We start from the raw sequence: 27,967 nt of genomic DNA, 5'->3' as shown, positions 1-27,967 counted from the left end.
ACGGGGGAACTGGGGCGGCAACAACTCGCCAACACTTTGCTCTTGCTCCACTTTTCTTCTACTTTTATTTAAAACCCATCCAAAAAATACCCCTCACCTGTTGGTAAATTGGTGTAAGAAGCGTTGCTGCTCCAGCCCCCACTACCCCCTGTTGTGTTTTGGTGTCTGAAGCGTTAGCAGCACTTGTTTCTTTTCCTGCTCTGTGGTTTGGTGTTCTGTAGCATACCGTGTGTGTTGTGATGAGTAGTTTAGCATCTTGTGTCAACCCAGAGGTGGGTTTCGGGGAGCGAACGCTCGGGTGTTTTTGGGGCCCCGCTGCACTGATATGTTTGTGTGTGTTTCCTACATTTGTGCGTGTGTGTCTGGTCCGGTTGACTGAACCAGGGTTGCCAGCGTGCAAAGTGAGCCTGGCCAGCAGAACCTCCTGATCCAGCCGCCGTTAGGAAGAAAGCGCGGACTCAGGCAGGTACGGACATCCCTTGGGAAAGCTAAGCTGCCGGACTAGCTACTGGGGGAAAATTTACCAATGGGAAACATGGCCAACTGTCACTTTAGAGGTTTTATGTTTAACCGTTTATCAAAATGAAGACGTCCATAACATTAATGTGAAGTGTTGGCATGCTCTCTTAGGTCAGGCCATATTTTATTGAGGTATTGCTTTCCTCTCAGTGTTCAGATGTGATTACCATTTAATCTATAACAATGTTTTTTCCAGTATAAGATGTTATTTCAGAGCTAATGCTAATGGTTAGCACCTACACACTTTGTTGTCTTTGGCAATTCCTCATAACTAGCTTTTTTATCTTTTCTTTTACCACTTTGTTTATTTTGAGTCATTACAAACAACAGTTATTTTTTATTTGACCGAGTATGCAGAGAAATATTAGCATTAGCCTGCTCTGCTAGCTAACATTGCATTTCATTATGGCCAGTTCTCACTGATCTGTTACACTCCATTTGCTGCAATGGAGTGTTGGCAACCTAATCACTTATTAGATTGCTAATAAATGACAGCTGTGTGTTCACAGCAGCACAGGCGACAGATTCAGCCGGGTTTTGTGTTGAAAGGTTTGGCCTGTGGATGGAGAGGAGCTCCACCTGACTGGAAGTGATTTCTGTCTTCCTGCAGCTGCGGCGCCCCCTGCTGTCCATTCCGAAGACTGAACCGCGAGGCCGTTCTGGAGCCAGACTCTCCACCACTCGCAGGAGCATCCAGCCCAAGAACAAACCTCTGGGTAACGGGAGGTTTTCTGTTTCCTGTTTCTAGATAATTCAGATGATTCTGATAGTCCTGTTGCTGTGCTGAGTCAGCGGGCCAAACCCAAAGCGTAGTGTGTGTAGCAGAGCCGTCCTCCCGTCCTCTTTGTTCCACAGCTGTGTGTTGTACCGCCTGCCACCACACTGACTCTGTCACTTTGTTCTGTCTCATGCCTTATGTTTCGAAATAAAGAAACTTTATTGGACTGTGAAGGTGAGACCCAGCCGTTAACCCCTTCCTCTCCACCCTGCAACGGCCTGCCCCCTTTATATCTGCAACCTTATCCAGTAGGGCGCTCTGCATGTCTGTCTTGCTCCCCACCCAGTATCCCCCTCAGCTACTCCCTCCCCCCTGCACCTCGCCCCCCCAAATCCCCTCCCTGAGCCTCCACTACAGTGTTAGCCAGGCACTAGCTGCTGAGTTTTAGGCTTCTAACCACCATTGTGTGTTCCCTCAGCGCACGGAGACCAGAAGAGGTCTGTGACCTTCACTGAGACTCAAGGTCAGCAGGGGGCCCAACAGGGGGCTCCGGGCGCCACAGACCCCTCAGGTGAGGGCAGGAAGGCCAGCCCGGCTCCGTCCAAGTCCCCCACCCTGGAGGTGCCGTCTGCCACCGTCACAGCCGACCTGCACGGGCCGGTCAGCATCCAGGTAGAAATGAACACTGGTTAGATTCACAGCTTCCTGTTTACATTGGATCAGTGAAAACAGTCTCCTAGTAACCAGGAAATCCTTTAGCGATCTGGTTTTGTTCACTACAGTAGAGTCAACAAGTTTCCTGTTAAAGGTCGCTCTGAGTGACCTCTAGTTAGCAACAATTCAATAAAATCAAGATTTAATAATGTTATTGTTCTTATTTTAAAGGTGCCATAAAATAAATGCGTTATTTGTCTCTTTAAATATTAAATTAGTACACTTTCCTACTTAATAATCTGTTCACCTCTTTATGTTAAAAAAAATCTGTTCTGGTACAGTTTAATGCTTAATCTGTTATATTTGCATATTTGTACCTCTGTTTTATATTTTTCATATATCTATTTAATATTAGATGTTATTTGTGTTTTTTGTATTATATTCTAATTTTTAAAATCTCTAAATTTTGATTTATTTTATCCTTACGTCTCTTAATTAAAAATTAAAACCACATTACTGAATATTAAATTTTTTCTAATATATTTTTACTGCAAGTTATTTTTATTACGTAGTTTCAGTTTTAATATTATTTAAACTGAAATTGATTTTAACTCGTCTTATGTAATTTTCTTTTCATTAAATTGTATTCTGTCTTACTTTATTTTGTACTTAAATTTTTGTTTTAGTTTTTTTTTTTGTTTTAAGTTGTCCAAATTAAGTTTAATTTATTTTATTTATTTTTTTTTTAAGCTAGTTTGGTTAAACTCCATTTTCTATGTAGGTTAACTTAAAATGCTAAAATCAGGAGCATGTTTCTGGCTCCAGTCATGAAATCATCTGATCAGATCTGACCAATCAGAAGCAGCGGTGTGGCTCCACTTTCTGACTATTTTTCTGTGATGACGACGTTCTTCTTCTGTGGTAGTGAAGTGGCAGCAGGGCTGACAGCAGGAGGCGGTGTTGAGGTGGTTTGTGTGACCTGGCCGTTTGCCGTCCCCAGGTTCCTGCCGCCCTGAGCAGCAAGGAGAGGAGGGAGCAGTGGGGTCTCCGCAGCAGCCTCTCCCCCCCACCCTCTATCTCCCGCCCGTCCACCCCCACTCCCCCATCCCGCACCTGCTCACCCCTCCCCCTCCCTCTGTCCCGCACCTCCTCTCCTCTCCCTCCCCCTTTGCCGGTGCTGAGCACGGCCCCCGCCCCGGGTCCCCCTCCGCCGCCACCACTGCCCCCTGTATCCAGCATCAGGGACAGCCCCGGGGATGAGGACACGGCGGCGCTGCTGCCCCGCGGCGACGCCCTGCTGCGGCTGAGCGAGGACGACGGCACAGAGAACCCGCTGCTGGCCCCTCTGCTGGCCCCACTGCTAGGCCCCGCCTCCCCCCGCCGCTCGCCCCGCCGCTCGCCCCGCCGTTCCCCACTCCCTTTCTCTCCTGTCGACCTGGACCTGGATGAGTCCCACGTCTGACAGCAGAAGAAGAGTTTCATCCTAGTTCAGCTTCCTCCATCATCAGCTCCACCAGAGTTTTATTATTACGACTATTTCCTTCATAAATTCAGAGATTTATTTTTAAACTATATTTTCAGCCACATATTTATCAGTCTTAAATATTAAAGCTTCTAACAGATATTTATAGTTAAAGAAGGAACCCTGTCATATTCACTGCACCCTCTACACTTACTGGCACCATGGTCTGAATGCGTCCCTCTAACGCTGGTTGTCGCATATTTTACACATACCAGAAGGTGAATAGTTAACACTCTGCTGCCACATAGAGGTCAAAGTTATACCAGCTACACCTGATTTTAGAGATGTTCATAATGAAATTTCAATGATTAACTTTTGATATCAGTCAGCTTGGCAGCATAAACAACAATAATAGAGGCCCGCAGCATCACAGCTCCTCTACCTTGCTTCACATTGTCCCAGTTCAGGTTAGTAAACTCCACATGTTTACTTTTGTGATGGTATGGCCAGAAAGGGCTCCCCCCCCCCCCCCCCCCCCCCCCCTCTGGCACCACAGGTCGTCAATATGGAGACAGCAGCTAACAGTTGTCATGGAAACAGGGGTTGTGTAGTCTTAGCACAACTTGTAAATGTTTAATAAGTGGATATTTGGATAGAAGAGAGAAAAGTTGTTATTCCCTATGAGTTCCACTTTGAAGAGCAACTGGCCTCGGTGTCTCATCAACTTTATTTCCCAGGGAAACAGGAAGTCACAGTTTACTAATTAAAAGTTCCCAGACTCTTTAGTGTTATTTGTTTCATAGGGACTTTAAAGGCTGGAGCGCAGGGAAGATCCTTTCACAATGAAAACACGTGGCGCTAGCTGAGTTGTACTTTAACTAGGACTATTTCCATGCACCTTTGCTCATACTGACTACAATGAAGCTTCGCCAAAACAAAAAGCCAAGAAAAAAAAATCATATGCAGAAAACCAGCCCACTGTTAGGTAAAGTGTCTTTGTACCAATCTTCACCGGATCGACCTGTAACTGTAGAGGGCGCTGTCTCTAAAAGCCATTTTAAAGCTAATAAAAAATACTTAGTCTTTTTATTATGTGGCATAAGAACATATATTGAGTATTTATTTAATAGAGAGTGAAAATGTATTTATATTTATTTGTCAGTGACTTTAGTCATAAAAATGTCTATTTTAAGCCATCAGGAGCCAACAGATGATGGAAAACAAAAAGCTTTAACAGTTGGCCCGTTGTTCAGAGAAAAGCAATATTTAATCAGCTCTGTGCCCCTTTAAATGAGATTTATTGTGTTTTGATTGTGTTCTAATAGTAAAACAATAGAAATAACACAAACACGCCTGTAGATTATCTGTAGTTCGCTTGTTTGTTGCGCTGCTACGTGTCGTGTTTCTCATCGTCCTGTTTGCGTCGTCGTCGTTCAGCAGAAAAACTCCAGCTGTGATGAAGCTCGTTGCTGATGTCATGCCTTAAGGGAATCATTTCACCTGTTCGGTTCCAGTTGTGCTTACCTGCCATGGTTAGAGGTGTTTTGTGCCATAATTCACACCAACGCACTGTGACTGTAGCTAAATAGCTTCCTGTTTTCTGCTAATGTAGCTCTTTTCCTGGAAACCTGTAACAATGGCTGCATGAGACACAATGCGGTTTCTTTTTACCTGCTAAATAAACAGGATTAACATGACCTCTTGGTTCATTTATATTGTCAAATTTTGCTGTTATGACTATTTGATGCCAGTAGGGGGCAGTGTATTCCAAAAACACCAGATAAAAAGTGTTGTTTCCCTTTAAATGTCTTATATTCTGTCTTGTTTGACTATTTCTCAGCTATCTAAATAAACAAATATTGTTTACAGCCTGCTTGAAGATTTTTTTATTTATTTTCTGACAAAGTAGACTTGAGAAAAAAAAATACCTGAGCTGGAAATTCACTTTTTTTGTTTTCTATTCTTTGAAGTTTCTGATTTTTGCCAGTAATCTAACCATGAAGAACATTGAGCGCAGCGACGAACGCTTCAGGATCACCACGATGCTCTCATACCGACCTGCTGCCAGCTCCACAGTAGGTCATTAGAAAGGAAAAACACAAATTAGCTGAAGAATTGAAGAACTTTTTCTCTTTAAAATGTGTTGAAGAAATGTACAGCTTTCCCTCTACTGTTGTACATAAATGGTTAATTTGTGTTTCAAAGTCCCAATCACATCTGGAAGAGTTAAAATTCATTAATCAGCCCTCATTTTCAAAACCCAGCATGTCTGCCATTTTAGGTATCGGCAATTTCTTTAAACCCAAAGCATACGGTTAAACTTCTTACTGTAAACGTGCATCTTTGTTTCAATCTGTTCTACGAATCGAAGATTGTTCACTTGCTTTGCGAACAGTGGTTAACAAAGTAACGTGTAGTGAAGGGCTTGAGGGCCACAACAGACTGAGGGCCCTCAAATGAAGTGAATCTATATCTTACAGAGTTCTCTGGGTTCTCTGACAGCAAAATGAGACGAGTGACTGTGTAGCCAGTCAATTTTAATGTACAACTATAAGTCTAGTTATTGCTCATCTGAAAAGGTTTCATGTCATAGATCTTCTGGTTAATGTAAATATAAGAATACGTAGTCATGAAATGTATATATTTTTTAAACAAATTAATTTCTAAGCTCAGTTTGCAACATTTAGCTTAAGTCTCCGTCCTGACATGAAATATGTTTGTATTTAGTCCCATAAATGTCGATGGAGAGTCAGCAGGCCACAGTCGAACTGACAGCAACCAGGATGAAGACTCTGTTCACTGGAGAAAAACCACTGGATTTATGTAAGGTAATAAATGTCCTTATGTTTTATTCTCATCTTAATTCACACCTAATCGTTTCCTGATAACCAGCCAAGTTTCTTTAAGAATGGGATATTTATTTTTAGCACGTTGTTAGTGGGAGCTGGGTGGAAGTGGAGCACAGTGATCTGCTAATCATTCGTGGTCCTTTTTAGAGTTGTAATAGTTTTCAACCATGTTGTGTGTGAATGTAAAAAAAACAAAATGAGGGCTGTTATCAGAGTTTAGGGTTTTATTGGATTATTAGCGCACGTCCGTTCCGCTGCAACATCAGTGCATTTCACAAATCAGCAAGACAGACGACAGGAAGTCCACAAGAGTGACTCCTTTCACTCCCAAACTCTGACTCTTAAAGGAAAATAGAAACTCAAAACATGAGAACAGAGCAGACATCAGTGCATCGTTCAGGTTAACCACTGGTGGGAAACAACCGGCTCCCCCTGGAGGAGGGAGGAGTCGCTAAGGCACCAGGACTGCAGGTGGGGTGGGGGGGTAGCTTATCGATGGCCGAGTGGACTGATCCCGCCTGGAACCAGACCGGGGTCACTGGGACGGGTTCTTCACACAGAACCAGAACCGTTCCAGCTCCACAGGGAGGAGGGAACAAACAGAACCGCTTTAAAACCAAGAGGAGAGCCATGCAGGAGAACCCGGAACAGCTGCTCTACTGGCTGGGCAGGGCCGGAGCTAGAGCCACCTGGAGCTGGGGGGACCAACGCCCAGCAAGACCAGCAGCTACAGGAACCACATGGGGCCCCACAGTTACAGGATAAACTGTGAAGCATTTATTAGCCGTTAATAAACATGGAATGGTTCATAAAAATGTAAAAATTAGCATGCTTAAAGCCACGTTAACTCCTTAATAACCATTTATTACCTGTTTATAAGTACTAAACGTGTAATAAATGATTTAAAACTTGCAATATCCAGGCAGTTTGAGTAAAGTGACTTTTTACATGTTTAGATGGAGTAACTTATTAAAATGTAGTTAAACGAAAGAAAAACGAAATTCTGCACTTTATTGGAAAAAAAAAAAAACACCACTTAAAGACAAAGAACAAATTAATGTGAATACAGTGAAGAAGGCCAAAACTTATCATTCCAGCATATATGTATATACATATAGATGAATAATATCTCTTAGAAAGACTTTTGGGGCAAATACTTTCAATTTCTTGGACCAATCCCAAGATCTATGGGATTTTGGAGCAGTTTTCCTGTGACGTTCGTCCTGATTGGTTGAGCTGCTGGTCTAGAGCAATCGCAGCACGTCGCTCGCCCCTTTCTCTCTCCTCAAACAAACGCCCCTCTTAAACCAAAGTGTAGCTGAAGGTGGAGAAAAGAAGCAAACCAAGCAGATCCCAACCCTCCAAACCGTCTTAAGGCTGTTAGTACCTGTACAAGAACACGTCGAGATATAAAAACGAGCAGCGGGGCGGCAGCTCGTCCTCTGAGGCTTCGAGCGCCACCTGATTGGCCGCCGGTTGCCAGAGTGCCCCGCCTTCATCCCAACTGTGTGCAACTCACTCACATTCAGCCACCTGGACTTAAAGACAGGAAACGTAGGACTTTGAATTCTTCCAGAGAGGCTTGCTGTAGGCCCAGCCTTCACCCTGCAGAGAGAAACAGGAAGTAGTTTGGTTCCTGCTGCTAGGCGACAGGAAGGAGCCGGCTGCAATGGACGCTCACCTCCCGGTCAAAGTATCTGGTCCTCCACGGCGTCTCGGTCTCGGCCCGCTGGCGCTCCTCGGCCCGCTGGCGCTCCTCCAGGACCCTCTTGTGTTCGGTGGCTTTATCGATGTCCTTCTGCCGCAGCGCCTCCGTCACGTGCTGCCACAGCCGCCTGCAACACGAGTTCACCACGTTGGACAACAGACAACGCCAACATGGACGCTTCCCGCCAGAACCCAGCCCACCTGGACTCTGTGGGCGCTTGCTTCTCTATGGGCCGGACCCGCTTCCTGGTGACGGGCAGCTTGGTGACGTCCACCACCTTGGTCTCTCCGCTGGCGTAGCTGAACTCCAGCACGCCGTTCCACTCGCCCTGAACCCGACACACCACCGCGTTGGTGGAGTTGTGCTTCACCTCTGCCGTTACCCTGAACACCAACAACAACGTTTAGCAGGAGCTAACACTAAGGTGCTGTACCAACTCCATATTTAGCAAAGCTAGCACTAAAGCTCTATGCCAATGCTGTATTTAGTGGAAGCTGATAGAATTTGAATAGAAGTTTGGCTATCTACCCTTGACAGACTACAATACTCAAGCAAAAATTTTATTGACATAATTTACATGTTCAGTAATGTTCATATTGTGTTTGTTGTCCATGCTTTATTTTCTTAATAGTTGATGACTAAAACTTTGACAGTTTATCAAACAGCCAACTAAATTAGCGTTTTAGAATCTATCTGAAAATGTTTAGCACACTTGGCTTCCCCAAAATGAAAAATTAGCCCTGCTATTGGTGTATTAGTGGAAGTGTTTCCACCACTGATAATAAATCAGTTAGTAACACTGTAAATGTGTAAGTAATACACATTTACAAACACTTAAGGTGGATTTTAGGGCATTTATTGGCTGGTTTCCAGTGAGCGGTTTGGTTTGGTTCTTTATTCAGAAGAGTGTTTCCACTCTTACTTGCGACTGGTTATTGGACAGACCAGTCGTTTTTCTATCCTCCAATCAATGGATGGTGTTGTGTGACGCCAGTATCTCTACCCTAACCATATCTTTTAATGGAGCTGCAGCTGAAGGGTGGTTTCCATGGCACCCAGCGGTACGTACTTGTGTAACTTTCCGCCGTAGAAGGGCTTGGTCTGGAAGGTGATGACGGCCGAGTATCCGGACTTGTTGCAGGCGATGTTGACCTTTCCGCCCAGCTCCACCCAGGGCACGGTGAGGATGGAGCGGGCGTAGGCGCAGGGCAGCGTGAAGGTGTACTCCTCATCGTGCTCCAGCAGATGCAGGCAACCTGGACAGAGACGTCGTGAATCAGAGCGGACAAATCCTCGAGAGGTGGCCGTGAAACCAGACGCTGAAAACCCAATCCCGCCGGCTCTGATAAGCCTCATTAATTACTCACAGCCGCCGTTAAATATACATCAGCTGCTATCTGTTCTTTCCAGTCTGCATTAAGTACAGAAGAAGCAGCAGATCCCGACAGCCTGATGCCTTCAGGAACCGAGAGCACAGAGCTCATCGAAGCTAAGTTAATGCTAACGCCACAGGCGGATGCGTTCACTGACCTTCTCCGATCATGGACACGCCGATGGACATCCCCATGAACTTGCTCTTGGTCCACACGTGTGTGTTCACACACATTTGCCTCTCCGGACACTCTGCGTAGAAGCCAGACACCGGGGGATGATGGGACACCTGCTCCGCCACAAAGCGCACCTGGTAGGGCTCCGGGGCCTCGGCGGGGGGCTCGGCCTCCCCCTGGAGGGCCTCAGGCCCCCGGGGGACCCTCCAGGAGCAGTGGAAGGTCTCTCCGATGATGGGGTTGTAGGGCTTCTTGGCGATGGCGCCCTTGCGGCCCTCGTGGAACGATGTGAGGTAGTACTCCACGAAGCGGATCATGCGGTCCTCGGGGCTGTTGCCGTCGGTGACGGTGACGAAGAGCTCCGGGTGGGACATGAAGTCTGCGTACATCTCCAGCAGGGAGCGCTTCTCCAGGATGAAGGTGGGCAGGACCACCTGGGGGACGGATTTACACGTCACACCCTCCAAACCGAAAACCTCAACTGACCACAGCACATATTTAGCACCTAGCTGGCAGCTTCTGGTTGCTATGGAGATCCCAGTTTACCTGCCTTCTAAGTAGTGCTTGGCTCATTTAAATCACTTTAATTATGAGTTCTCTTCTTCCCAATATTTAAGAGTAGCTAAGTAAAAAATGACTAAATGCACCAAGTCTAGAAAGTCCCACTACATTCAGTCTGTAAATGTTTTGACTAGCAGCTTCATCCAATATCAAAGTTAAGAGCATCAATCCTAATTATACCAATAAAAATAAATTTTTTTTGTTAAAACTCCACCAGGAAAATCCTGATCGGAGCGTCTGGAGCAGAAGCGGCAGGATTTGATTTGATTGTGAGTTGTGTTACAATCCTGACCCTGACTTTAGATTATTTAGTAAAACTGATTAAACACCAATATAATACATGAGCATGAGAACTGCTGTATGCCTGGTCTCCTGAAGGGGGCAGTGCAGGTCACCTAGTTCAGTTTTAACCAGAAGCTGTAGAGGGAAGCCATCCAGGTGTTAAACCTGGACCTTTTGAAGATTGATGCTTTATTAGCAGAAAAATTAAAGAACCAACAGCTTCCCCTTCTGCTGTCAGGCCGAAACCTGATCCTGCTCTGTGATTGGTGGACGGGCCGTACCCGGGTCAGGTCCATGCCCAGCTTGAGCTGCGACAGAAGGTGCAGGATGACGCTGCGCTCCTCCTCCACGGCCCCCAGGTCCTCCTCCGTGTCCATGAACGAGTCCTCCACCTCGTCCTCCGGGTCCACCTCCTCCTGCTCCTGCCAGACGAAGCCCAGGGCAAAGTTCAGCGCCTCAGGTCACACAGCTCCTTACAGCAGATATTACAGTAACACTCTGCTGGTTCTGGTCCGTTCTCCACCCAGAACAACTACAATGCCTGCTTTTTACTCAAAATGCAATAAGCTGCTCTTTAAAATAATAAATTAGATAATTTAAGGAGATTTTGACACAGAATAAAATTAATCTCTCGTTTTTAACTTTAGTCAATGTGCAACTTATATTTAGTCATTACTATTAACACTATAAAACCCAGTTTGTTGACTTTAAACAAACTTTTTATTATTTATGTCTGAGGTTGCTGAATAAAAAGCACCATCTGAATATACCAGCTGCTCCTCACTTTTTTAATCGCCATCGCTCCAATAAGTGGAACTGGGCCGATATTGACAACCAGTATCAGTTATCGGTCATAAAAACATTAATATCTGTGTCCCTTGCACACACAAAATGATCCTAGAAATATTCATTGCTTATTTGTATTTTTATTTATGAATGTTATTAAACCTAAAATTGTTCCCACAGTAGACAAAACTCACAAGTTTCACCACAAATTATTAAGTTTATAACATGATAGAAGTTATTCTGGTTCAAACTGGTGGATTTAAAGGGACTCGCATGGCAGCTTATTAAATCTAATTTCTTAACTCTGATTGGTCCACTCCAGGTTGGCCGTATGCTACACTGTTAGCGTCAACACAACCCAAGCTATGCAGGAAATAATCTCGAGTCCTATAGGAACCTCTTGTCTTCTTTGACATTTTAGATTTTTAATTCATGACTTTTCTTGTGTTTGAAATTAAACCAAAATGCATTTAAAAAATGTTTTTTCTAATATATGAAGACGATTTTCTGTATCCAGAAATAAAACAGTGATGAATTAGAAAGTTTACACTACTTCCTGTTCTCTAACCGAGTTACTTCGTTAGGAAATGTATTCATTACATTAAAAGCAAAAACAATTATATGCAATACAAACATAAATACAAGTCAATAAAATGAAAGGCAGCAAAAAGAGGAAACATTAAAAAAAACAGAAATATATGTTTTTTTTAAATTTGCTCTTTCACTTGCTTTTGATTGACTTTTTAATCATTTTGTGTGAAAACCCTTGGTGAAGTCTGGATTTAATGTCTCCTCATTGAAGATGAATTATGACCTGAAATCCATGCATTTCCATAGAAGGATGACAGAAATGAGTGACTTTTTCCACTAAATACAGAAATGTTCCCGTTTTATTTACAGGCATTTTAATGGCTAAACGTCATAATACAAAATCCGTGAGGGACGACGGAGTCCCTGCTCGAAATTCCGTGAAATCGAAGCCCATTGAAAGGCTGTTTACATCGTTTTAAACTGCGTGACTGTGAGAATGAGTGGGAATAAAAATACCAACAGGTATTTTGTTCCATATAACACAGTAGGAGTGTAACAGGTAAACCTTCTATGGATGCAAAAGCAAGAACCCCCCCACTTGATGACTTTGTGTTTCTATGTTTGATATGATGAAATGCCTTGCTGCTGAAATGTGCTACACAAATACAATTTGATTGATTGATTGATAAATATGTGACTGAAACTAATGATGGCATTTATGAGACACAGAACCGTTATGACCCAGGTAGAGCAATTTATTGATAAAAACTGATCATGTTTGAAGTTTATGAAGTGACATTAAACAATGAAACGTGCAGTGAAGGAAGCCCGTCTCCATGGTAACGGCGTTCTTACCTCAGAGCAGCTGCAGGTGTCGGGGGCGCTGAGCGGCAGGCGTCCCCCCTCCAGTGGGGTGTGGTTGCCCAGCGGACTGCTGCCGTTCTTCAGGACGTCGTCGGCCACTTTGGGCTCCAGCCACTCGATGGTGGGTCCTGTGGAGGCAGGCGAGGGCCCCGCGGCGGGCCCCGCACAGGCATCAGCGGCCGAGCTCATGGTGGTACCCCCTCCCCTCCTCACACCCCCCCCAGCAGCTCCACCTGCTGCTCTGACCCAATGCGACAGCAGGAGCACTGGGAGTAACACAGCACCGCCTCAGACCACGGCTATCACCACAGCGTGGCCCCGCCCACAGGAAGCCTCCTGCTGCTCTGATTGGCCGGCTGCTGGCCAGGTAAGGAGATCTGCTGTGAAACTGGGACACATTTAGCCAAGGCAGAGTGGCGGCGAGCGGGTCAGAGCGCAGCGTTCTGAGGCTGCTGCAGCCTCAGAACGCCGCTCGGCCTGCTCTACCTGCTCCACCTGCTCCACCTGCCCCACCTGCCCAGGTGAATATTTAACAGGTGCCGGTCTAATTACCTGTCCAGACGGCCAGCTGCTCCGGTTCCCATCAATAATGTAGCATAATTCCAGTCACTCACCTCCCAGGGCGGCCCGCTGCCGCGCCACCTGCTGCAGCTGCAGGATGTGCAGGCACTCGCTCAGGCAGCTCATGGTGGCCATGGAGGTGGCCTTCAGCATCAGCAGGTCCTGGTCCAGGGGGGACAGGCCGGGGCCCGGGGCCGCCGGCAGCCCCTCGATGCTCTGAATCAGGTCCCGGTGCTGCCCCTGGGCCTGGCTCATCATCTGGACACAAACAGAATCACATCTGGGTTAGAGATGAGCCAACATCAGCTCTGATTCTGCTGCTGCAGCCTACCAGGATGGCAGCAGTGCAGTAGCTCCCCCTGCTGGACACACAGCACACTACCACTCACCTCTGAATATTTCATGATTTAAGACAATACAGCTAATTACACATCAGCAGGAAATCACACTTTGCCCTCCCTTTTACAGCAGGGGGCACCAAAGTGCAGCCCAGGGGCCACTTGTGGCCCTTGCACTGATTTTTTTTGTGGTCCCCAACACTATTCAAGAATAGTAACAATTTCTTACAATGGAAAATGTTAAGTACAACATAAAGTATTTGTAGTTTTACAACCAAACTTTGTAAGTAGAATGACGTCTATCTAGAATGGTCAATTTTGCAGCATCCAAATCAACTTTGATTTAATTTATTAAACTTCGCTAAATATGTTTAGAAAGAAAGTGACCCGATTCCTGTTTTTATAACAGGATACGTTTGAATATTCTAAACACTTGCCATATATATTTCTTTTTCTTATATTACAGCAAATGTGGCTCTGGATCTAGGGGGAATGACATCACTTTTCTTCCAAAAACAAAGAAACATTCCCACCTGGGTCTGGATCAGCCTGTCTGCTGATTCCGCATGATTCAGAAACCGAACCAGTTACAGACAGACGGGTGTCGGCCATGTTGGGGTGTGTGTCGTACCTCCCTGGCGTCCAGCAGGTGGTCGGGCATCAGGGACTTCCTGCTGGAGTAGACGGAGCCCTTGTGGTTTTGCGTCCAGCCGAACAGGGCCGAGGCGCTCTGACTGGGCCGCCGCAGAGACATCGGCGAGCTGGCGCTGCTCTGGGACGCCACAGAGTACCTACGGCTGGGGGCGGGGTTGCTCTGGGAGACGAGACACACATGACGAGATGGTCCAGAGCCGGTCTGGGTCAGAATGAGAACCAGGCGGGACCTTTCCTACCTTGCCCAGGGCCTCGGTGTGGTGCTGAGTGCAGATCTGCAGCCGACTCACCCAGTGCTGCCTCTCCTTGGCGTCACTGGCTACACACACACACACACGCACACACACACACACACACACAGAGGAGAGAATCATCGATCCTGCGCCTCACCGGCTGCACATAATGGACCTGCTGCAGATCAATACCAGCAGCTGGATGATGGTGATGATGGTGGACTCACCTCGCAGCTTGTACTGTTCTCCACTGATGGCGTTCACGGTGAAGGTGTGGGAGTCCTCGTCGCTGGGGGAGATGACGGCCCCGGCCAGCGGCAGGCTGCCCCGGGGCTTCTGGGAGCGGGACTGCTCGTTCACAAAGTACTCCAACAGACCCGCCTCGTTGTTCAGGACAAAGAACCTGGAGGAGCAGCCTGTCAGTGACCAGGACACCCGGTTTAAAGCGCAAGCGCCAGGTAACAACTCACCTGTACTGCCAGCCTGTCACCAGGTTGGTGTACTTCATCAGATAGCCGTCAATGTTCTCCATGTGATCGCTTCGGACAGACAGAAATGTTTAGGTCAACACAGATTGATGATCAGCGGCTACTGACAGTCAGCGCGCAGGGCAAAGTCCGCCACCTTCACTCAGGTGAGTCAGGTTGGCAGGTAAACAGAGCAAAAACACCCACCTGTACTGCCAGCTCTTCCCGCCCGCTCTCCCCGAACTGGGCGTTCTGTTCGGGGGAAATACATCCACTTTCCCCTCGTTCTCCGCGACCCGAACCGCCGCAGTTTCCCCCTGCATGGTCACAAGGCAGAGCCCTTGCCTCCGTCAGCCCTGCTCCTCCTGCGGCGGCGGAGGCTAGAACTTCTGATGCTAAGCTGAGATTTGATCACCCAGCTCGAGCTTCTGGGTTCTAATTTCGCCCCACTCCAGGAAAAGTCGTCACCCGCCTCTGGGAAAACCGGCTTGGAGCCCTCCTTCGGACAGTTAGGGGACTACGGCTGAGGAAACATAATTAAACGATGTAGCTGGACAGCCTCTGCTAGCTGCTGCTCTTTACTGCCTCGGCAGGAACGCGATTGTCACGTGACTGTTTGACGGGAGCGCATTTCCGGTTTGGATTTAAAGAAATAAAACAATAAGAAAAATGAACAACCAAAACCCGCTGCTAATGTTACACAATAAAAAGGAATTTTTGTAAAAGGGCAAAAGTTTTCCAATGTACAAATCGTGTGACGTACATTCAGAGTACTTCAATTTGCCCCTAAGAACGCTCACTCGGCTAAGTTTCTACAAAATACATCGTTTGTAAAACAGATGTTACACTGATCAAGTTTCAAACCCCCAAATTTTCGCAATTCTTAGGATAAAGGTCGTCATACAATTTGCTAACTGAACTTATTTATCACCTCATTAATGTAACTTATTTCCACTGTAAAGAAATTTACAGTATTTGACCAAATTGAATCACAATGATTAATGTTGAAATGTCTGCCAAACTGATATTAAAAATAAATTTTATATTGCTAAGATTAAGTAATTTTATTTATTTTCTAGAAATAAAGCAATAGCTACTTTTCCTTAATGTTAGAATTTGTACTTTTTTAATTTAATTTGATTATTCTCGCATTCTTAAAACCATTTACACCATTATTTTGAAAGTCTCACAAACCGGAAGACTAACCATTCAGAGTTCTGCTCCATAGTAGACGTTATGATTAGCGGTGTCCCCATTATTTAGTGGTTATTTATCAATCGGCGCCCTCTAAAACATCATCGCAGCTTACATGCTGGGGTATTTTATTTTTTACGCACCCAACGCCGTATTCGGCCGCATTATTATCGTCGTTAAAAGTAATTTAAGCCTTTTATGTGGAGCTGAAATGAGGAAGTTTGTGGAAATCCTTTGAGATTAGCAGGCTTGTGCTCCACGCAACACTTCAGGTTGCTGAAAGTCCACGGGAGGAAGTGGGAGGCGGAACCGTGGCGAGCTCAGGGTGGAGCGGGTGTCTTTTAGCAGCAACGGGGCGGATAAGGAAGTTCTACTGGCGAGTGGAGAACAACACATTCTTCAGTCTGGCAAAGCGTTTATCCAGTTTCAACATGCCTGCTCAGAAAGTCTGCATCGTTGGATCTGGAAACTGGTGACTTTACTCTATATTCATGTTTTTTGCTTTATGGCTTCTTTATGTTGCGGTCAGCGTTGAACTAAATTTGAATTAGGCAGATTCAAACCTGTTGGGTTATCTCTACTCTGTGTCACTCCGGGGATTTAAATGTCCTCTTCTCTTCTTTTAAATGTGCAAATAAACCATTAGCATCAAAGCTTTACCAAAACCTGTCACCCTTTGTTAAATAATGTCCTGTGATTGGCTGGAGTCCTCCATCCTGAACTTGTGGCTCTTCCTCCAGGGGATCCTCCATCGCCAAGATCATCGGCCACAATGTGAAGGCGTCCAACCGCTTCAACCCCATGGTGAACATGTGGGTCTACGAGGAGATGGTCGACGGCAGAAAGCTCACCGAGATCATCAACACCGAGCATGAAAACGTCAAATACCTGCCGGGACACAAGCTGCCCAAGAACGTGGTAGGGTGTTGCTGTTTCCGAGAATTTATCCTCCACAGGCCTGTCCCTACAGGAGCAGGAATGTCCCTGGAAAGAGTTTGTCTGTCTTGGTTCTGGGGAGTGGAGCAGTACTCACTGGGAAAGATCAAAGTGTGGCTTTCAGGCCTATTGGTAGTGGCACCATCATGCTCACCATCCATAGATGGAATTATTAAAAAATCATTAATTTCTCCCAATTATTCAACTTCCAACCCTTATCTACCTAGTAACAGGACAGGTGTCCAACCTGAACCTTTCCGGTCCACCGGGTCTGACCGTTTGCCTTGGCTGCAACTCAGTGAAGGTGCAAGTTGCTAAGTGTTGCACACTTAATAATTGATCAGTCTGCTTTTGTACTGTACTTGTAACCAGGTACAGTGGGCCCCCGACTAGTCACAGCTCAGTTTTTGCAGATTTTTCTGCGGGAACGTAACTTTCAGTTATTCATAGAAAATTTGCCAATTCGTGGATTTTGTTTTTCGGATCTATAATATTCCAGACAAAATGCAGCTTGGGAAGCTGAGATATCTAAGAGTGATTCTACTAGACATGTTGGCGTTTTGCACGGCAGCCAATCCGGGAGTGCGATTTCTTTTCCTTGGCACTGATTGGCTGTAAGGCTGCAGCTAATGTTTATTTGACTAATTGCTTAGTCTGATGATTAATTGGGTAATCAGAATAAAAAATTTAAAAAAACATGCGCATTGTGCAGCTTTTTCATTGAGGCTTTTTTATATAATGTTAGAAATTAAAAGATGCCCATAAAGAAGTTTCTTTGTCAAATGAGAAAACAAACATTTTTGCCTTAATTTCAATAAGAGCATTTCTGCAATGAATGCTTGATCTGTAGCAAAGGCATAGGCATTATGGTTTCATTGCTGAAATAAAAATGAAAAGTCAGTTTGTTGCGAAATCTTTAAAAATGCAGAATGAAGCATAAATTTGAGCTTTGAAGTTTTTTTGAAAGTGATAAAATCCCGTCTCGTTCTTGTGGAATCAGTGTTGCGTCTCGTGTCGTGAGTTTTGGGTATGGCCATAGCCTGGTCAACATTTTTGAGACTTCAGTCTGGGTGGTGTGGTCTCTAGTGACGGAGGTTGCCGTGTTTCCAGGTGGCTGTTCCTAACGTCACCGAAGCCATGAAGGGAGCCAGTATCCTGGTCTTCGTCATCCCTCACCAGTTCATCAATAGACTCTGCGACGAGATGAAGCCTCACATGACGGAGGGAGCCATCGGGATTTCCCTCATCAAGGTGGGGTTGTGGTGTTGGAGGAGTTGGCTGCACAGGGTTTCGCTGCTGAACGCTGTGCTGCTCTGCAGGGAATCGACGAGGGTCCGGATGGCCTGAAGCTCATCTCCGACATCATCAGGGAGAAGCTGCAGATCGACGTCAGCGTGCTGATGGGGGCCAACATCGCCAACGAGGTGGCCGACGAAAAGTTCTGCGAAACCACCATTGGTCTGCTCTCATTCTGGTTCAAATGGGAAAAGTGCTGATGTTAGCTGCCCACAGGATTGACTTCCAGTTTCCGAGTCTGACTCATGTTTCCGCTTCCATGAAGGGGCAAAGAACGCGGCGCAGGGCCAGCTGCTCAAGGAGCTGCTGCAGACGCCCAACTTCCGCATCACCGTGGTTCCTGAGAGCGACACGGTGGAGCTGTGTGGCGCCTTAAAGGTACACACACGCGTCAACGCATAACTTAACTTCCGCCTGTTTCCGCTTGACCAGCTGTTCTCTGACCCCCTCTATACCCATCCCAGAACATCGTGGCGGTGGGCGCCGGCTTCTGCGACGGCCTCGGGTTCGGCGACAACACCAAGGCGGCGGTGATCCGGCTGGGCCTGATGGAGATGGTGGCGTTTGCCAAGATGTTCTGCAAGGGCAGCGTGAGCTCTGGCACCTTCCTGGAGAGCTGCGGCGTGGCCGACCTCATCACCACTTGCTACGGCGGGCGGAACCGCCGCGTCGCCGAGGCCTTCGTCAAAACCTCCAAAGTGAGTCAGACACAGGAAGTGCATCACAATGTTTCCCCTTCCTCACTTAATGGAGTTGAAATGAGCTAGCTGCCAGGCGTCATGGAGCGTTGTGTTTTCCTGTGCAGTCCATCGCTGAGCTGGAGGCCGAGATGCTGAACGGCCAGAAGCTGCAGGGTCCACAGACCTCAGCCGAGGTCTACAAGATCCTTCAAAATCGAGGCATAGTCAAGAAGTAAGTTCCCCACCACATACTGCAGGTCTAGTACATAGATTTATACATAGGTAATATTAAAATTACATGCCCACTGTTTGGTCTTCTCGTCCAACATCACTGTCTGACCTCACAAATGGATTTTTGTAAAAATGGTCCGAAATTTCCTGAAAGACTCTTTTAAACCTTGTGGGATGACACAGTAGAAGCTGTTAGTTACATTATGTTAAAACCTGTTAATAAGCTTATTTTGTTTCCCTCGTGTGTGTTCATAATGGACGCTTTGTGTTTTCTATCACTAATGCTGTAAAATGTTTGTGTGTCCAACAGGTTTCCTTTGTTTGTTGCCGTCTACCAGATTTGCTATGAAGGGAAGGAGGTGAAGGAGTTCATCACCTGTCTGCAGAACCACCCTGAGCACATGTAGCCTCCAACTGGCTGCAACCTCAACCTCCCACCACTAGAGGGTGGCAGAGATCCACAAGATAAGCGCACAACATAGTAGACAACCTGGCACGTGAAAACTGTTTAACCTTGGCTTGCAGTGTGTGTTTGTGTTGTTTTTTTTATTTTTCTAATTGTTATTTTTACTATTACACTTTGTGGGAAACAATCATTAATACAAACTTTTCTTTTCATGTTTTAATGGGTCCAATTCACCATTTATACGCGAGAGCGCCCGAAGTGTCTTCACTTTTTTACTTTTATATATCACTACACCATGTACATCCCTGATCTCAGAAAACCAACAACGGGTGTTATTTTTTTATCTTCATGTGAAGTGTTTGACTTATTAAAATTGGTTTCCGTGAAGCTGTGAAGTCTTTGTTGTCTTTGTGTGGAAAACATATCGGCTTTTAAGCGTTATGGCAGGAAAATCACACTATTTAAATCCACATTGTACATGTTAGAAATTTGCGTTATCACATTGTACTGGCAAATCCATGATGGACCAATCACTTGATTTTACATGTGGATTTTCGGTTTTGTTTGTTAGAGGGCAGAAAGTGATTCCCATTTAAACAGCTGTAACTATGAAAAGCCGATTAAGCAACAAACTTGTTTCCTTGTCCCATCATTCAGACCAGAAAAACATTTGGGATTCCCCTTGTGCTTTGACCTTTTTGCGATTTTCCATTTTGGAATCTGATTTCTAACAATCACTTGTGTTGGCACATCATTTTTAACAGGAAATACCAAAAAAAGCCTCCAGTTTTGAGGGTTGATAAAGAGCTAACAAAGTGTTTACCTAAAAGCTAACATTGTAGCATGTTAGTGCTAATATCAAATATACAAATACACTTTGAGTGGAAAATACACTTATTTTTCATTCAAACAATTGGTCTATTCAGAGCTAAACAGCATAGCAACTTCCTTCATCAGCAAATGTAGTCGTAAACATAATTAGGTCAAATTAAAATTATGAAATCAAATGTACATTAGCACCATTTGAAATAGCTACAACTAATTATTGCAACTGATAGCATATCAGGTCTAAAGAGGTGTAATAAGAAAAGTAAGTTTTCTTTGAAGGCTTTGTCAGCTCTATTGGTCCTTATTTGACAGTTTTCAGACAAGACAGAGGCTGTAATCAGAACTGTGACTATAATAATAATAATAATAATAATAATGGAGGAAGGGGGTTGCGGTCTAAGAGAGAAATTCAAATGATTGATTTGAACACACCCATACACACCGCTAGTAAATATAGAAACGGGATGTGATTGGGCTGCAGCAAAGAGCAGCAACAATACTAAACAGGGTCACAACGTGAGGTTTTGGTGTCAAAAACTGACAAAACTTTATGCATCTACTTTGTGATGGTCAAGCAAACATGTCAGACTTAGTTATTTTTCGGTTATTTTATGTTTCCACGTACTGTTACAGTCACCTGGATGCTACCGGCCATGTTTTAAGCCGACAGCCTGCAATGTGAATTTACAAACACTAGATGGCACTGCTCTCCTTACTTATCCAGACCTAAGTTAAAAAACGTCTTCTCGAAGAAGAAAGCGCAGCGCAGCTGTGTTTGGTTCTTCCGGTCCGAAGTTGCAGCTAATTCGAAAAACGTATCCAAAATACTTATATGTAGCAATTTCCAAAGAACAGGAGACAAAGTGATTAAAGCTTTCTGCAGGTCAGGTGAGCATGATTGATCCCAGCTGTTTAAATGAAGCTCAATGATAAAACAGTAATATGCTTTTGAGTAAAAATGCGTGTTGGCATTACGATAGTTTTTAATTTTCCTTACATTCTGCTTGAAGTTGCAAGTTTGCTTTAAAAACAAAATCCTTGTTTTCTGAGGCCAACAGTAACTGAAACAATTTGCGGGGGGGAAAAAAAATTGTGTTAACTAAATCCCTCTTTTGCATCTAAATAACATCTTGTTCAGGTGGATGAAATAAGAAATATTGCGCAATGACGTCACAATTGACACATGACGTAAGCTCAGCACTGAGGTGGAGCTGTCCCGCATTGTGGAGAATGAGGAACTTTTTCATTATAACGAGATAGATTCTTGTGTTAATCAGATATAAACCTAATAATTGTAGCAAGTTTTACGTAATTAAGAGCTTTATAACTGATTAAAATATGTTTGAGGACCTATTTAGTCAATTATGATGACCCCTGCAGTCAGTCAACCCTTCATTGTCTTCCATTGAACGGCTCTATGAGGCAGATCCCCGTTTCCCTCACCGCTGGCTAACTGTCTCCCCTCTGTGTGGCTGTCTGCAGGCTGACAGGCCTCCACGACGACCCACAATGCACCGGGATGCCCCGGCCCGGGTTCCCGTGGGAGAGCCGGGTTCTGCGGGCTCCTCGGTAACGCCACGGCTCCTCTCATCTGAACAGGAACTGTCATCAGGCGGGTCAGAGGCGGCCCGAGAGCCCACAAGCTTCTGTTTCAAAGACGGCGTCCACCTTCAGATGGGACCGGGCGTGAAAGAGGAGCTTAATCACCACGGTAACCTGTCTGTTGGACACACACATGCAGGACAAGGAGGCCTTTTGGATGGGAAAGGCTGTAGATGTGCTCCCCTCCCTCGTTGTTAGCCCCAAACTCATCGTTTCTCCACTGTCAGCCTCATCAAGAAAAAAAAAAAGAAGAAATTTCTACATTTACTTTGAGTTAGTCGATCTCCACTGACACACGTCTGCCAATGCGGCTCAATCTGGCTGATCATTAACCCGTCGTGTGTGTTACGTGTGACGCGGCGAAATGTAAAAACAGCAACTTGTGGTTTTGGCGGAACGCCGGCTATGAAGGGAGCCACTTTCTGTGGAAGGGAAAAAGTTCACATGAAAGCTGCTGACGAGGAGAAGCAACGTTTAGCTGCTTTACATCCAGAGGACTTAAATCCATCCGTCCATTTGTGTGTCATGAATGTAATTTGCTCTCTAAAAATTACCCACGATGAAACGTTGAAAACTCCCAAAAATTCTGACGTTTTTCTCTCGCTTGCGGATGATTTGTTACCCAAAACCAACTGCAGACCCCCGTTTAGCACACCCTACGTTGGGTCCAGATGGGATTTGTGAGCCAGGCTTTATTCACAGTTGGCTTCTCACACCTGTGTCTCCACGGATAAACGTCTCGGCGGCGAATCCCCGGAGAAACCGAAGGGGGCTGATGATTATTTAAAGATCTGGGCCAGCGCGGGTCAGAACGACACGCTTTCACACCTTCGCATTTCTGAAGCCGCGAGGCGCTGCGAGGCGGCGCCAAGTTCCCCAGCGTCAAAACGGAACAACGAGGAATCAGAAGGGGGTTTGGAAGATCAGCAATAAATAATCTCGACAAAAACATCCACCTTTCACTGTGATCTTTTCCACTTTAAAATGGTTGAATGGAAGTCAGAGTCAACACGATATCTGGGGAAACGAATGCATTTTATACACATTTTGTCTTTTATCACCGTAAAAACTCTGTTTAATATCACTCAAAATGATTGTTTGTCGTTAAAGTGGAGATTTGAGATTCTGTATTTGTGTTTGCATGAGTTTATAAGAAAATGGAGATTTAGGATCCTATGCATTAGAGTATATCCACATACTCACTTTGACACAATTTTCAAACAACATCTAGTTTTATTAATTTTATGTCCTAATACAATGTTTAATAGTAGTTCAGCTTATATGTATATCAAATATGATACCGTATTAGGGCCTTTGTACTTAAGGGGGGGGGGGGGGGGGGGGGGGGGGAAGGAGTAAGTTTCTGTCCAAAACTGTAGAAAATTTTAGATTAATTTCAGAAATCTTCTAGAAAAAAATCTGGAAATTCCTGAGCTCCAAAAGTCTAAAATTTGCAGGAAGGAAACTCAGGAAATTTCAGAATAATTTCATGTATTTTCTAAAAAAAAAAACATTGAAATTTTTTGAGTTTGTAGAGTTAAAAACTTTTGACTTTCAGAAAAATAATCTCAAAATTTCTGATTGTTTTCTTCCAAATTTACAACCTTTTGAACTCAGAGAATTCCCTTGTTCTTTTTTAAAGACAATTTCTCAGATTAATCTCAAAATTTCAGAGTTTTTGAGGGAAAACGTACTCCTCTTTTTTTTTTTTCCTACTTAAAATGGCTCTAGTACGCCGTCGCAGTAAACACAAATGAACCTCGTCGCGCCGTGTTCTTCTCTGAAACCGATCCGTTGTGTTTGATCGTATTATTTTTCCAGAGAGCGCAGTGGAAATGTTAAGTTCTCATAAAACCCAGCAAGGCCCGAGTCCGTAGAAAACTGAAACTGTGAATCAAGTTCTCCAATGAGAATAGTAACTGAAAAAAAAAACAAAAACGAATTTATCTCCTGGGTGTAAAACATTCCTGACATGTCAAAGAGCTGATGTGGTCCGAGCCGGATGACGCCTCCTCCGTCTGGATCTCCTTCGCTCCGTCTCTCCGAGTCGCTGACATCAGCGTCTCTCTGATTTGTGGAAGCTGAGATCTTCTTCGTGCGATGCGTCCGCGCCTCTCTCGGGCCTCCGCTCCTATAAAGCCGCTTCCTGCGCGCTCTGAGGCGAAGAACCAGCAGCGGTACCTGCGTCCCACTCCGGCCGCAAATAACACGGTGATGGAGGAACAGAGCCACTTCCTGCACAGATCCTCCAGGGAAATCCAAACCATACGCCTCTGCCGCCGTTTCTGTCTTGTGGCTTCGACATGTTTGTTATGCAAATTAGCATCGGGGCCACTTTGATCACGTCTGAAGATCGTACTTGTTTTCTCCATATATATCAAATCATGTTCTGTGCTGACAGAGCCGCCGCACATCTGGACCTCTGGGAGCGCCTGGTGCTTTCATTACCATAGTTTGTAGTGGTTTCCATTTCTCGGCATTCCTGGAAGTTTGTTCCAGATTTGTGGTGCATAGATGCTGAAAGCTGCTTCTCCTCGTTTGGTTCTGGTTCTGGGGATGCAGAGCAGAACCAGAACCGGAAGACCTGAGAGGTCTGGAAGGTTGATACAACAGCAGATCTTTAATGTATTGTGGTGCTAAGCCGTTCAGTGATTTGTAAACTAACAACAGTATTTTAAAGTTTATTCTTTGAGCTACAGGGAGCCAGTGGAGGGACTTTAAAACTGGTGTTATGTGCTCTATCTTCCATCTCCAGATGCGCAGAAACTTTTCATTCCCAAACTGATTAAAAGACACCAACAATGGAGGATTTGTCCATCCAGCCGAACACGTTGGAGCCAGAAAACGCTGCGACATAAACGAACACGTCTTTAAACAAGGCCTCAACATAGTTAGTTAGCAAGTTAGCTAATGCTAGTACCAAGAACGTCACTGAGAGCATTTGGTTTACGTGTTCCCCAACACAAAACCAACAGAAATGATACCAAACTATTCACTATGACTGAAGTAATACAGTTTTGTCCTCAAGGAGCTAACAGCTAGCCGACTGCGCCAGCTGCTAGCAAAACAACAGCCGATTAGCTAGTTAGCTGACCAAGACCTTGTTTGGCAGCTCTGCAACAATTAATATGACATATTAGTTTAAAAAATTGTAATGAGGAATAGAGAAACCTGAACGGATTGAGAAATATGATCCACACAACACTGGGAGAGACTACATTTGAGTTTTCTGCTCTCCTAGAAACTCAAAGTACACCACAAAATAAAAAAATATAATTATTTGCAGACTAAAGAGGTGTATTTTATATGATACATCCCCTTTAGAGAATGAAAAATAAAACAGCATTTATATTAACATCTTTGCACTCTTATCTCCGACATATAACGTGTTTAAATTTAGATAGTTAGACCTAATAAGGAGCTGATAATGGTATAATTTCTGTTGAACCTTTCCTGCAGGGTTCTGACCTCTCAGAGCCTGTTGGATGGATAGGTCCGGGTCAAGATGCTTGTTCTGGACCGTTAGCCATTCCTGCCCTACTGGCACCAAACGCAGCTCCCGCACAATGAGAAACTTCAGTCTGCGGCTAGATTGTGACGTAAGGATGGTAGAAATCTCGTTGTCTGGAGCAGATGAGAGTAAATGGAGGGGAGATAATTGAAACCAGGGTGTAGTTTGGGATGGAGACCGAGAATCTAAGTAATGTTTCTGATAAGAGGAGCGTATGCTCACAAGATGTGAATTATTGTCCTGCTGTTCAAAGGTAGCAAACCATGCCAAGGACCTTTAAAGCGACGGTCCCTGTGGTTACCATATGGAAGATATCAGCACCATTTATTGAGTCAATTAAAGGTCATGCATTCTTTGATTAAATTCGGGTCTTTTTCCATTCCGTCTATTGGATTAAGCGCACAAATCGCAAATCTCCAATCTCACAATCAAAGAACTGAGAGCGAGAGAGAAATTATAGGCCGTCTAATCATTTGTTATTACCCTTTTACTTCTGAATGTTTGATCCCAGTGCCGTTTTTATCCAATTAGCTGCTGACATTCATGTTCAGCTGAACCCTTGTGATGAACCCGTGGCTTTCTTTGTCTATCGGATCCTGTGGCAGATTCTCAGCTTCACTCCAACAAAAACACAATAGACAAGATGTCATTTGCAGACATAAGGAGGAATGCATCAGTGCCACGAAAATTATATTACAGATTTCTTTGGTTTTTGTTTTTTATGACCATTTTTAAGAATTCAACCATACCCAACGGTCAAGGTGGCCCTCTCTTCTTTGCAGAATGGCTTTATGTCAGCCATATTGGAGGGTTTCTGAGCATGACCAGCCTGTTTGGGTTAATGCTACAACATCTTTTGTATCCAAAACCTTAAAAATGGTTCTGTAATCCATTCCAGACTAATAGACTTAGCTTCTCATCAGTTCAGCTTGAATGTCTTCAGCCTGCTTCATGTTGTCAGACAGGTTCTATTGTGGTAATTTTCAGTTATTTTTTACCAGGCTTTATTGTAGTGAAGACCTCCTATTGTGAGACCAAGGAGGTCTTCCTTAGCCACTAATACATTTAGTGGCAGAGACCAAGTGGAGATCTAGAGCAGCCCTCCACACTAGCATTAGCTGACATTAGCTTGTGGATCACGGTGGTTAACAAATGACGAGAAATAGAAACTAGTGTCCTAAAACATACAGTATGTAATGTTTTCAGTTAGCTACTAAGTTATGAAGATTAAGTTAGCTACCTAGCACAGATAGGTGCTAGGTACCTACTGTATCTGTGCTGTTGTTAGCTGTTGTAAACAGCTAGCTAAGTTAGCTACTTAGCACAGGTAGCTAACTTAACTAGATAAGTGACATAAGTTCGATAGCTAGCTACCCACAGTAGCTTGCTGCCAAACATATGTTAGCTACCTAAGGTAACTGCCTATCTTGGGTAGCTAGCTTAAAATGTATAGCTAATATTGACTAAATCTCTTTGTGAGGGCTGTGTAAAACATTCTTGTAGAGAGGCATATAGCTAACGTTGCTAACGTCCCTTACTCATAGCTTACCTTTGTTTGTGCTTCCTTTAAGTTAGAATAAAAGTTTGACATATTACCCACTGCTTCTGAAAGCGCTGTTTTCTTTCATGTGGACGTTAATTTCAGTTATATTCTTTATGGTTTATGTAGCCGAGTCGAATTTCTGACATCTTCTGCACTCACTTTGTTGGAGGGTGAGTGAAAACAGGGTGGAGACGGGTGACAGCGACAACAGAAATGCATAATTAGCAATGAGTCACATTATTGCTTGGATTTGAATCATCATATTATGGCATCCAATGACATCAGCAATTTAATTGCAAAAAATATTCTGACATATGCACTACAACACTTCCTCTGGGTCAAGGAGGGTTTTTTTTCCTTCTAGAAATTGAAAGCAAATATGATGGCAGGAATAATTAATGAAGGACTGAAGCTAACTCCAAGATGGGGTTTGGTCCCTTTCTTCCTGGATGGATGGCAGTGTGGGGTCCCTACAGAGAGGCTGATGAAAAGCAGAGCTGTTGGTGGCTCTAAAGAGAATTCAGCCTGGCAGTAAAGCTGAGAGTCATGTGCCTGCATTTAAAGGGAGCAGAGCCAGAGCTTTGGAGGAAGAGCAGGCTGAGCTAGGAGGCTGGAGGACGTGCCAAGCCCCAGACGCTGCAGGAATGTCAGCTTGAGGAGCAGCAGCTCTTTAGTCCAGTCAGCAGCTCTCACTGAGATGACAGCCTAGCATGAAGCTAACCTGAAACTTCTGACTAAGACGTTCTGAACAAGAGTTTTAGAAGAAACCTTCAGTGTTTGATTGTTTTGGAGCTCAGTGCGTGTCAGTCAGCTGGATGAGGCTCGTCTTGAGTGCTGCAGGCATGTGCAGCGCCTCTCAGGTCCTGGCAGTTAGCTAGTAAACACAGGCCTGTCAGCAGCTGCTGCTGATGTAATGAGGAACCTCTCCTCCCCTCCACGCCTCCCTGCCTCTCTGTTTACAAGTTTTACTGGGTGTTGCTGCAGACTTCCAGCCTTGGCAGCGCAG

At 44.8% G+C, this 27,967-nt stretch overlaps 3 protein-coding genes across 7 annotated transcripts in view; 2 read left to right on the top strand and 1 right to left on the bottom strand.

The window, feature by feature from the left end:
* Positions 1-5,224, top strand: part of unc80 (unc-80 homolog (C. elegans)) — a 52,451-nt gene extending 47,227 nt beyond the window's left edge. For 3 of the 4 annotated variants that reach the window (XM_032556363.1, XM_032556361.1, XM_032556360.1), the window contains 5 exons: positions 385-466; positions 1,130-1,235; positions 1,451-1,471; positions 1,716-1,909; positions 2,892-5,224. In XM_032556363.1, the coding sequence (XP_032412254.1) occupies positions 385-466; positions 1,130-1,235; positions 1,451-1,471; positions 1,716-1,909; positions 2,892-3,353 (865 nt within the window). In that variant the 3' untranslated portion in view covers positions 3,354-5,224. Of the gene's footprint in view, positions 1-384; positions 467-1,129; positions 1,236-1,450; positions 1,546-1,715; positions 1,910-2,891 lie in introns of those variants that run through there. The other variant, XM_032556364.1, reaches the window with a different exon arrangement.
* Positions 5,225-6,411: 1,187 nt separating this feature from the next.
* Positions 6,412-15,778, bottom strand: LOC116716016 (oxysterol-binding protein-related protein 11). 2 transcript variants are annotated; one of them, XM_032556737.1, is made up of 13 exons: positions 14,942-15,778; positions 14,738-14,806; positions 14,495-14,670; positions 14,274-14,353; positions 14,012-14,194; positions 13,096-13,300; positions 12,473-12,609; positions 10,582-10,722; positions 9,441-9,891; positions 8,980-9,166; positions 8,111-8,293; positions 7,884-8,037; positions 6,412-7,807 (listed from the first exon to the last, which is right to left on the bottom strand). In XM_032556737.1, exons 1-13 carry the CDS (start codon positions 15,055-15,057, stop codon positions 7,742-7,744), a joined length of 2,148 nt encoding a protein of 715 aa, XP_032412628.1. In that variant the 5' UTR covers positions 15,058-15,778; the 3' UTR covers positions 6,412-7,741. The 2 variants fall into 2 exon arrangements, with proteins under 2 accessions (XP_032412628.1, XP_032412629.1); XM_032556738.1 differs by lacking the exon at positions 14,738-14,806.
* Positions 15,779-16,233: 455 nt separating this feature from the next.
* LOC116716017 (glycerol-3-phosphate dehydrogenase [NAD(+)], cytoplasmic-like) lies at positions 16,234-19,864 on the top strand. Its single transcript, XM_032556739.1, has 8 exons — positions 16,234-16,400; positions 16,669-16,846; positions 17,975-18,115; positions 18,184-18,322; positions 18,426-18,538; positions 18,625-18,858; positions 18,966-19,072; positions 19,382-19,864. Exons 1-8 carry the CDS (start codon positions 16,360-16,362, stop codon positions 19,476-19,478), a joined length of 1,050 nt encoding a protein of 349 aa, XP_032412630.1. The 5' UTR covers positions 16,234-16,359; the 3' UTR covers positions 19,479-19,864.
* Positions 19,865-27,967: the final 8,103 nt, after the last annotated feature.

This window comes from Xiphophorus hellerii, chromosome 24 (genome assembly GCF_003331165.1).
Source record: "Xiphophorus hellerii strain 12219 chromosome 24, Xiphophorus_hellerii-4.1, whole genome shotgun sequence".
Taxonomy (NCBI): domain Eukaryota; kingdom Metazoa; phylum Chordata; class Actinopteri; order Cyprinodontiformes; family Poeciliidae; genus Xiphophorus; species Xiphophorus hellerii.
This window is presented reverse-complemented; position numbering and strand designations above follow the sequence as displayed.

What these genes read in the sequence shown, in the direction of transcription:
- LOC116716016 (XM_032556737.1), bottom strand. Translation starts at nt 15,057, where the DNA reads ATGCAGGGGGAAACTGCGGCGGTTCGGGTCGCGGAGAACGAGGGGAAA. An exon ending in ACACCGAGGCCCTGGGCAAG is followed by an intron (nt 14,195 to 14,273) that starts GTAGGAAAGGTC and finishes CTCGTCTCCCAG; the next exon opens with AGCAACCCCGCCCCCAGCCG. An exon ending in GCAGCGGGCCGCCCTGGGAG is followed by an intron (nt 12,610 to 13,095) that starts GTGAGTGACTGG and finishes CTGCCTCCACAG; the next exon opens with GACCCACCATCGAGTGGCTG.
- LOC116716017 (XM_032556739.1), top strand. Translation starts at nt 16,360, where the DNA reads ATGCCTGCTCAGAAAGTCTGCATCGTTGGATCTGGAAACTG. An exon ending in TCGGGATTTCCCTCATCAAG is followed by an intron (nt 18,116 to 18,183) that starts GTGGGGTTGTGG and finishes GCTGCTCTGCAG; the next exon opens with GGAATCGACGAGGGTCCGGA. An exon ending in CCTTCGTCAAAACCTCCAAA is followed by an intron (nt 18,859 to 18,965) that starts GTGAGTCAGACA and finishes TTTCCTGTGCAG; the next exon opens with TCCATCGCTGAGCTGGAGGC.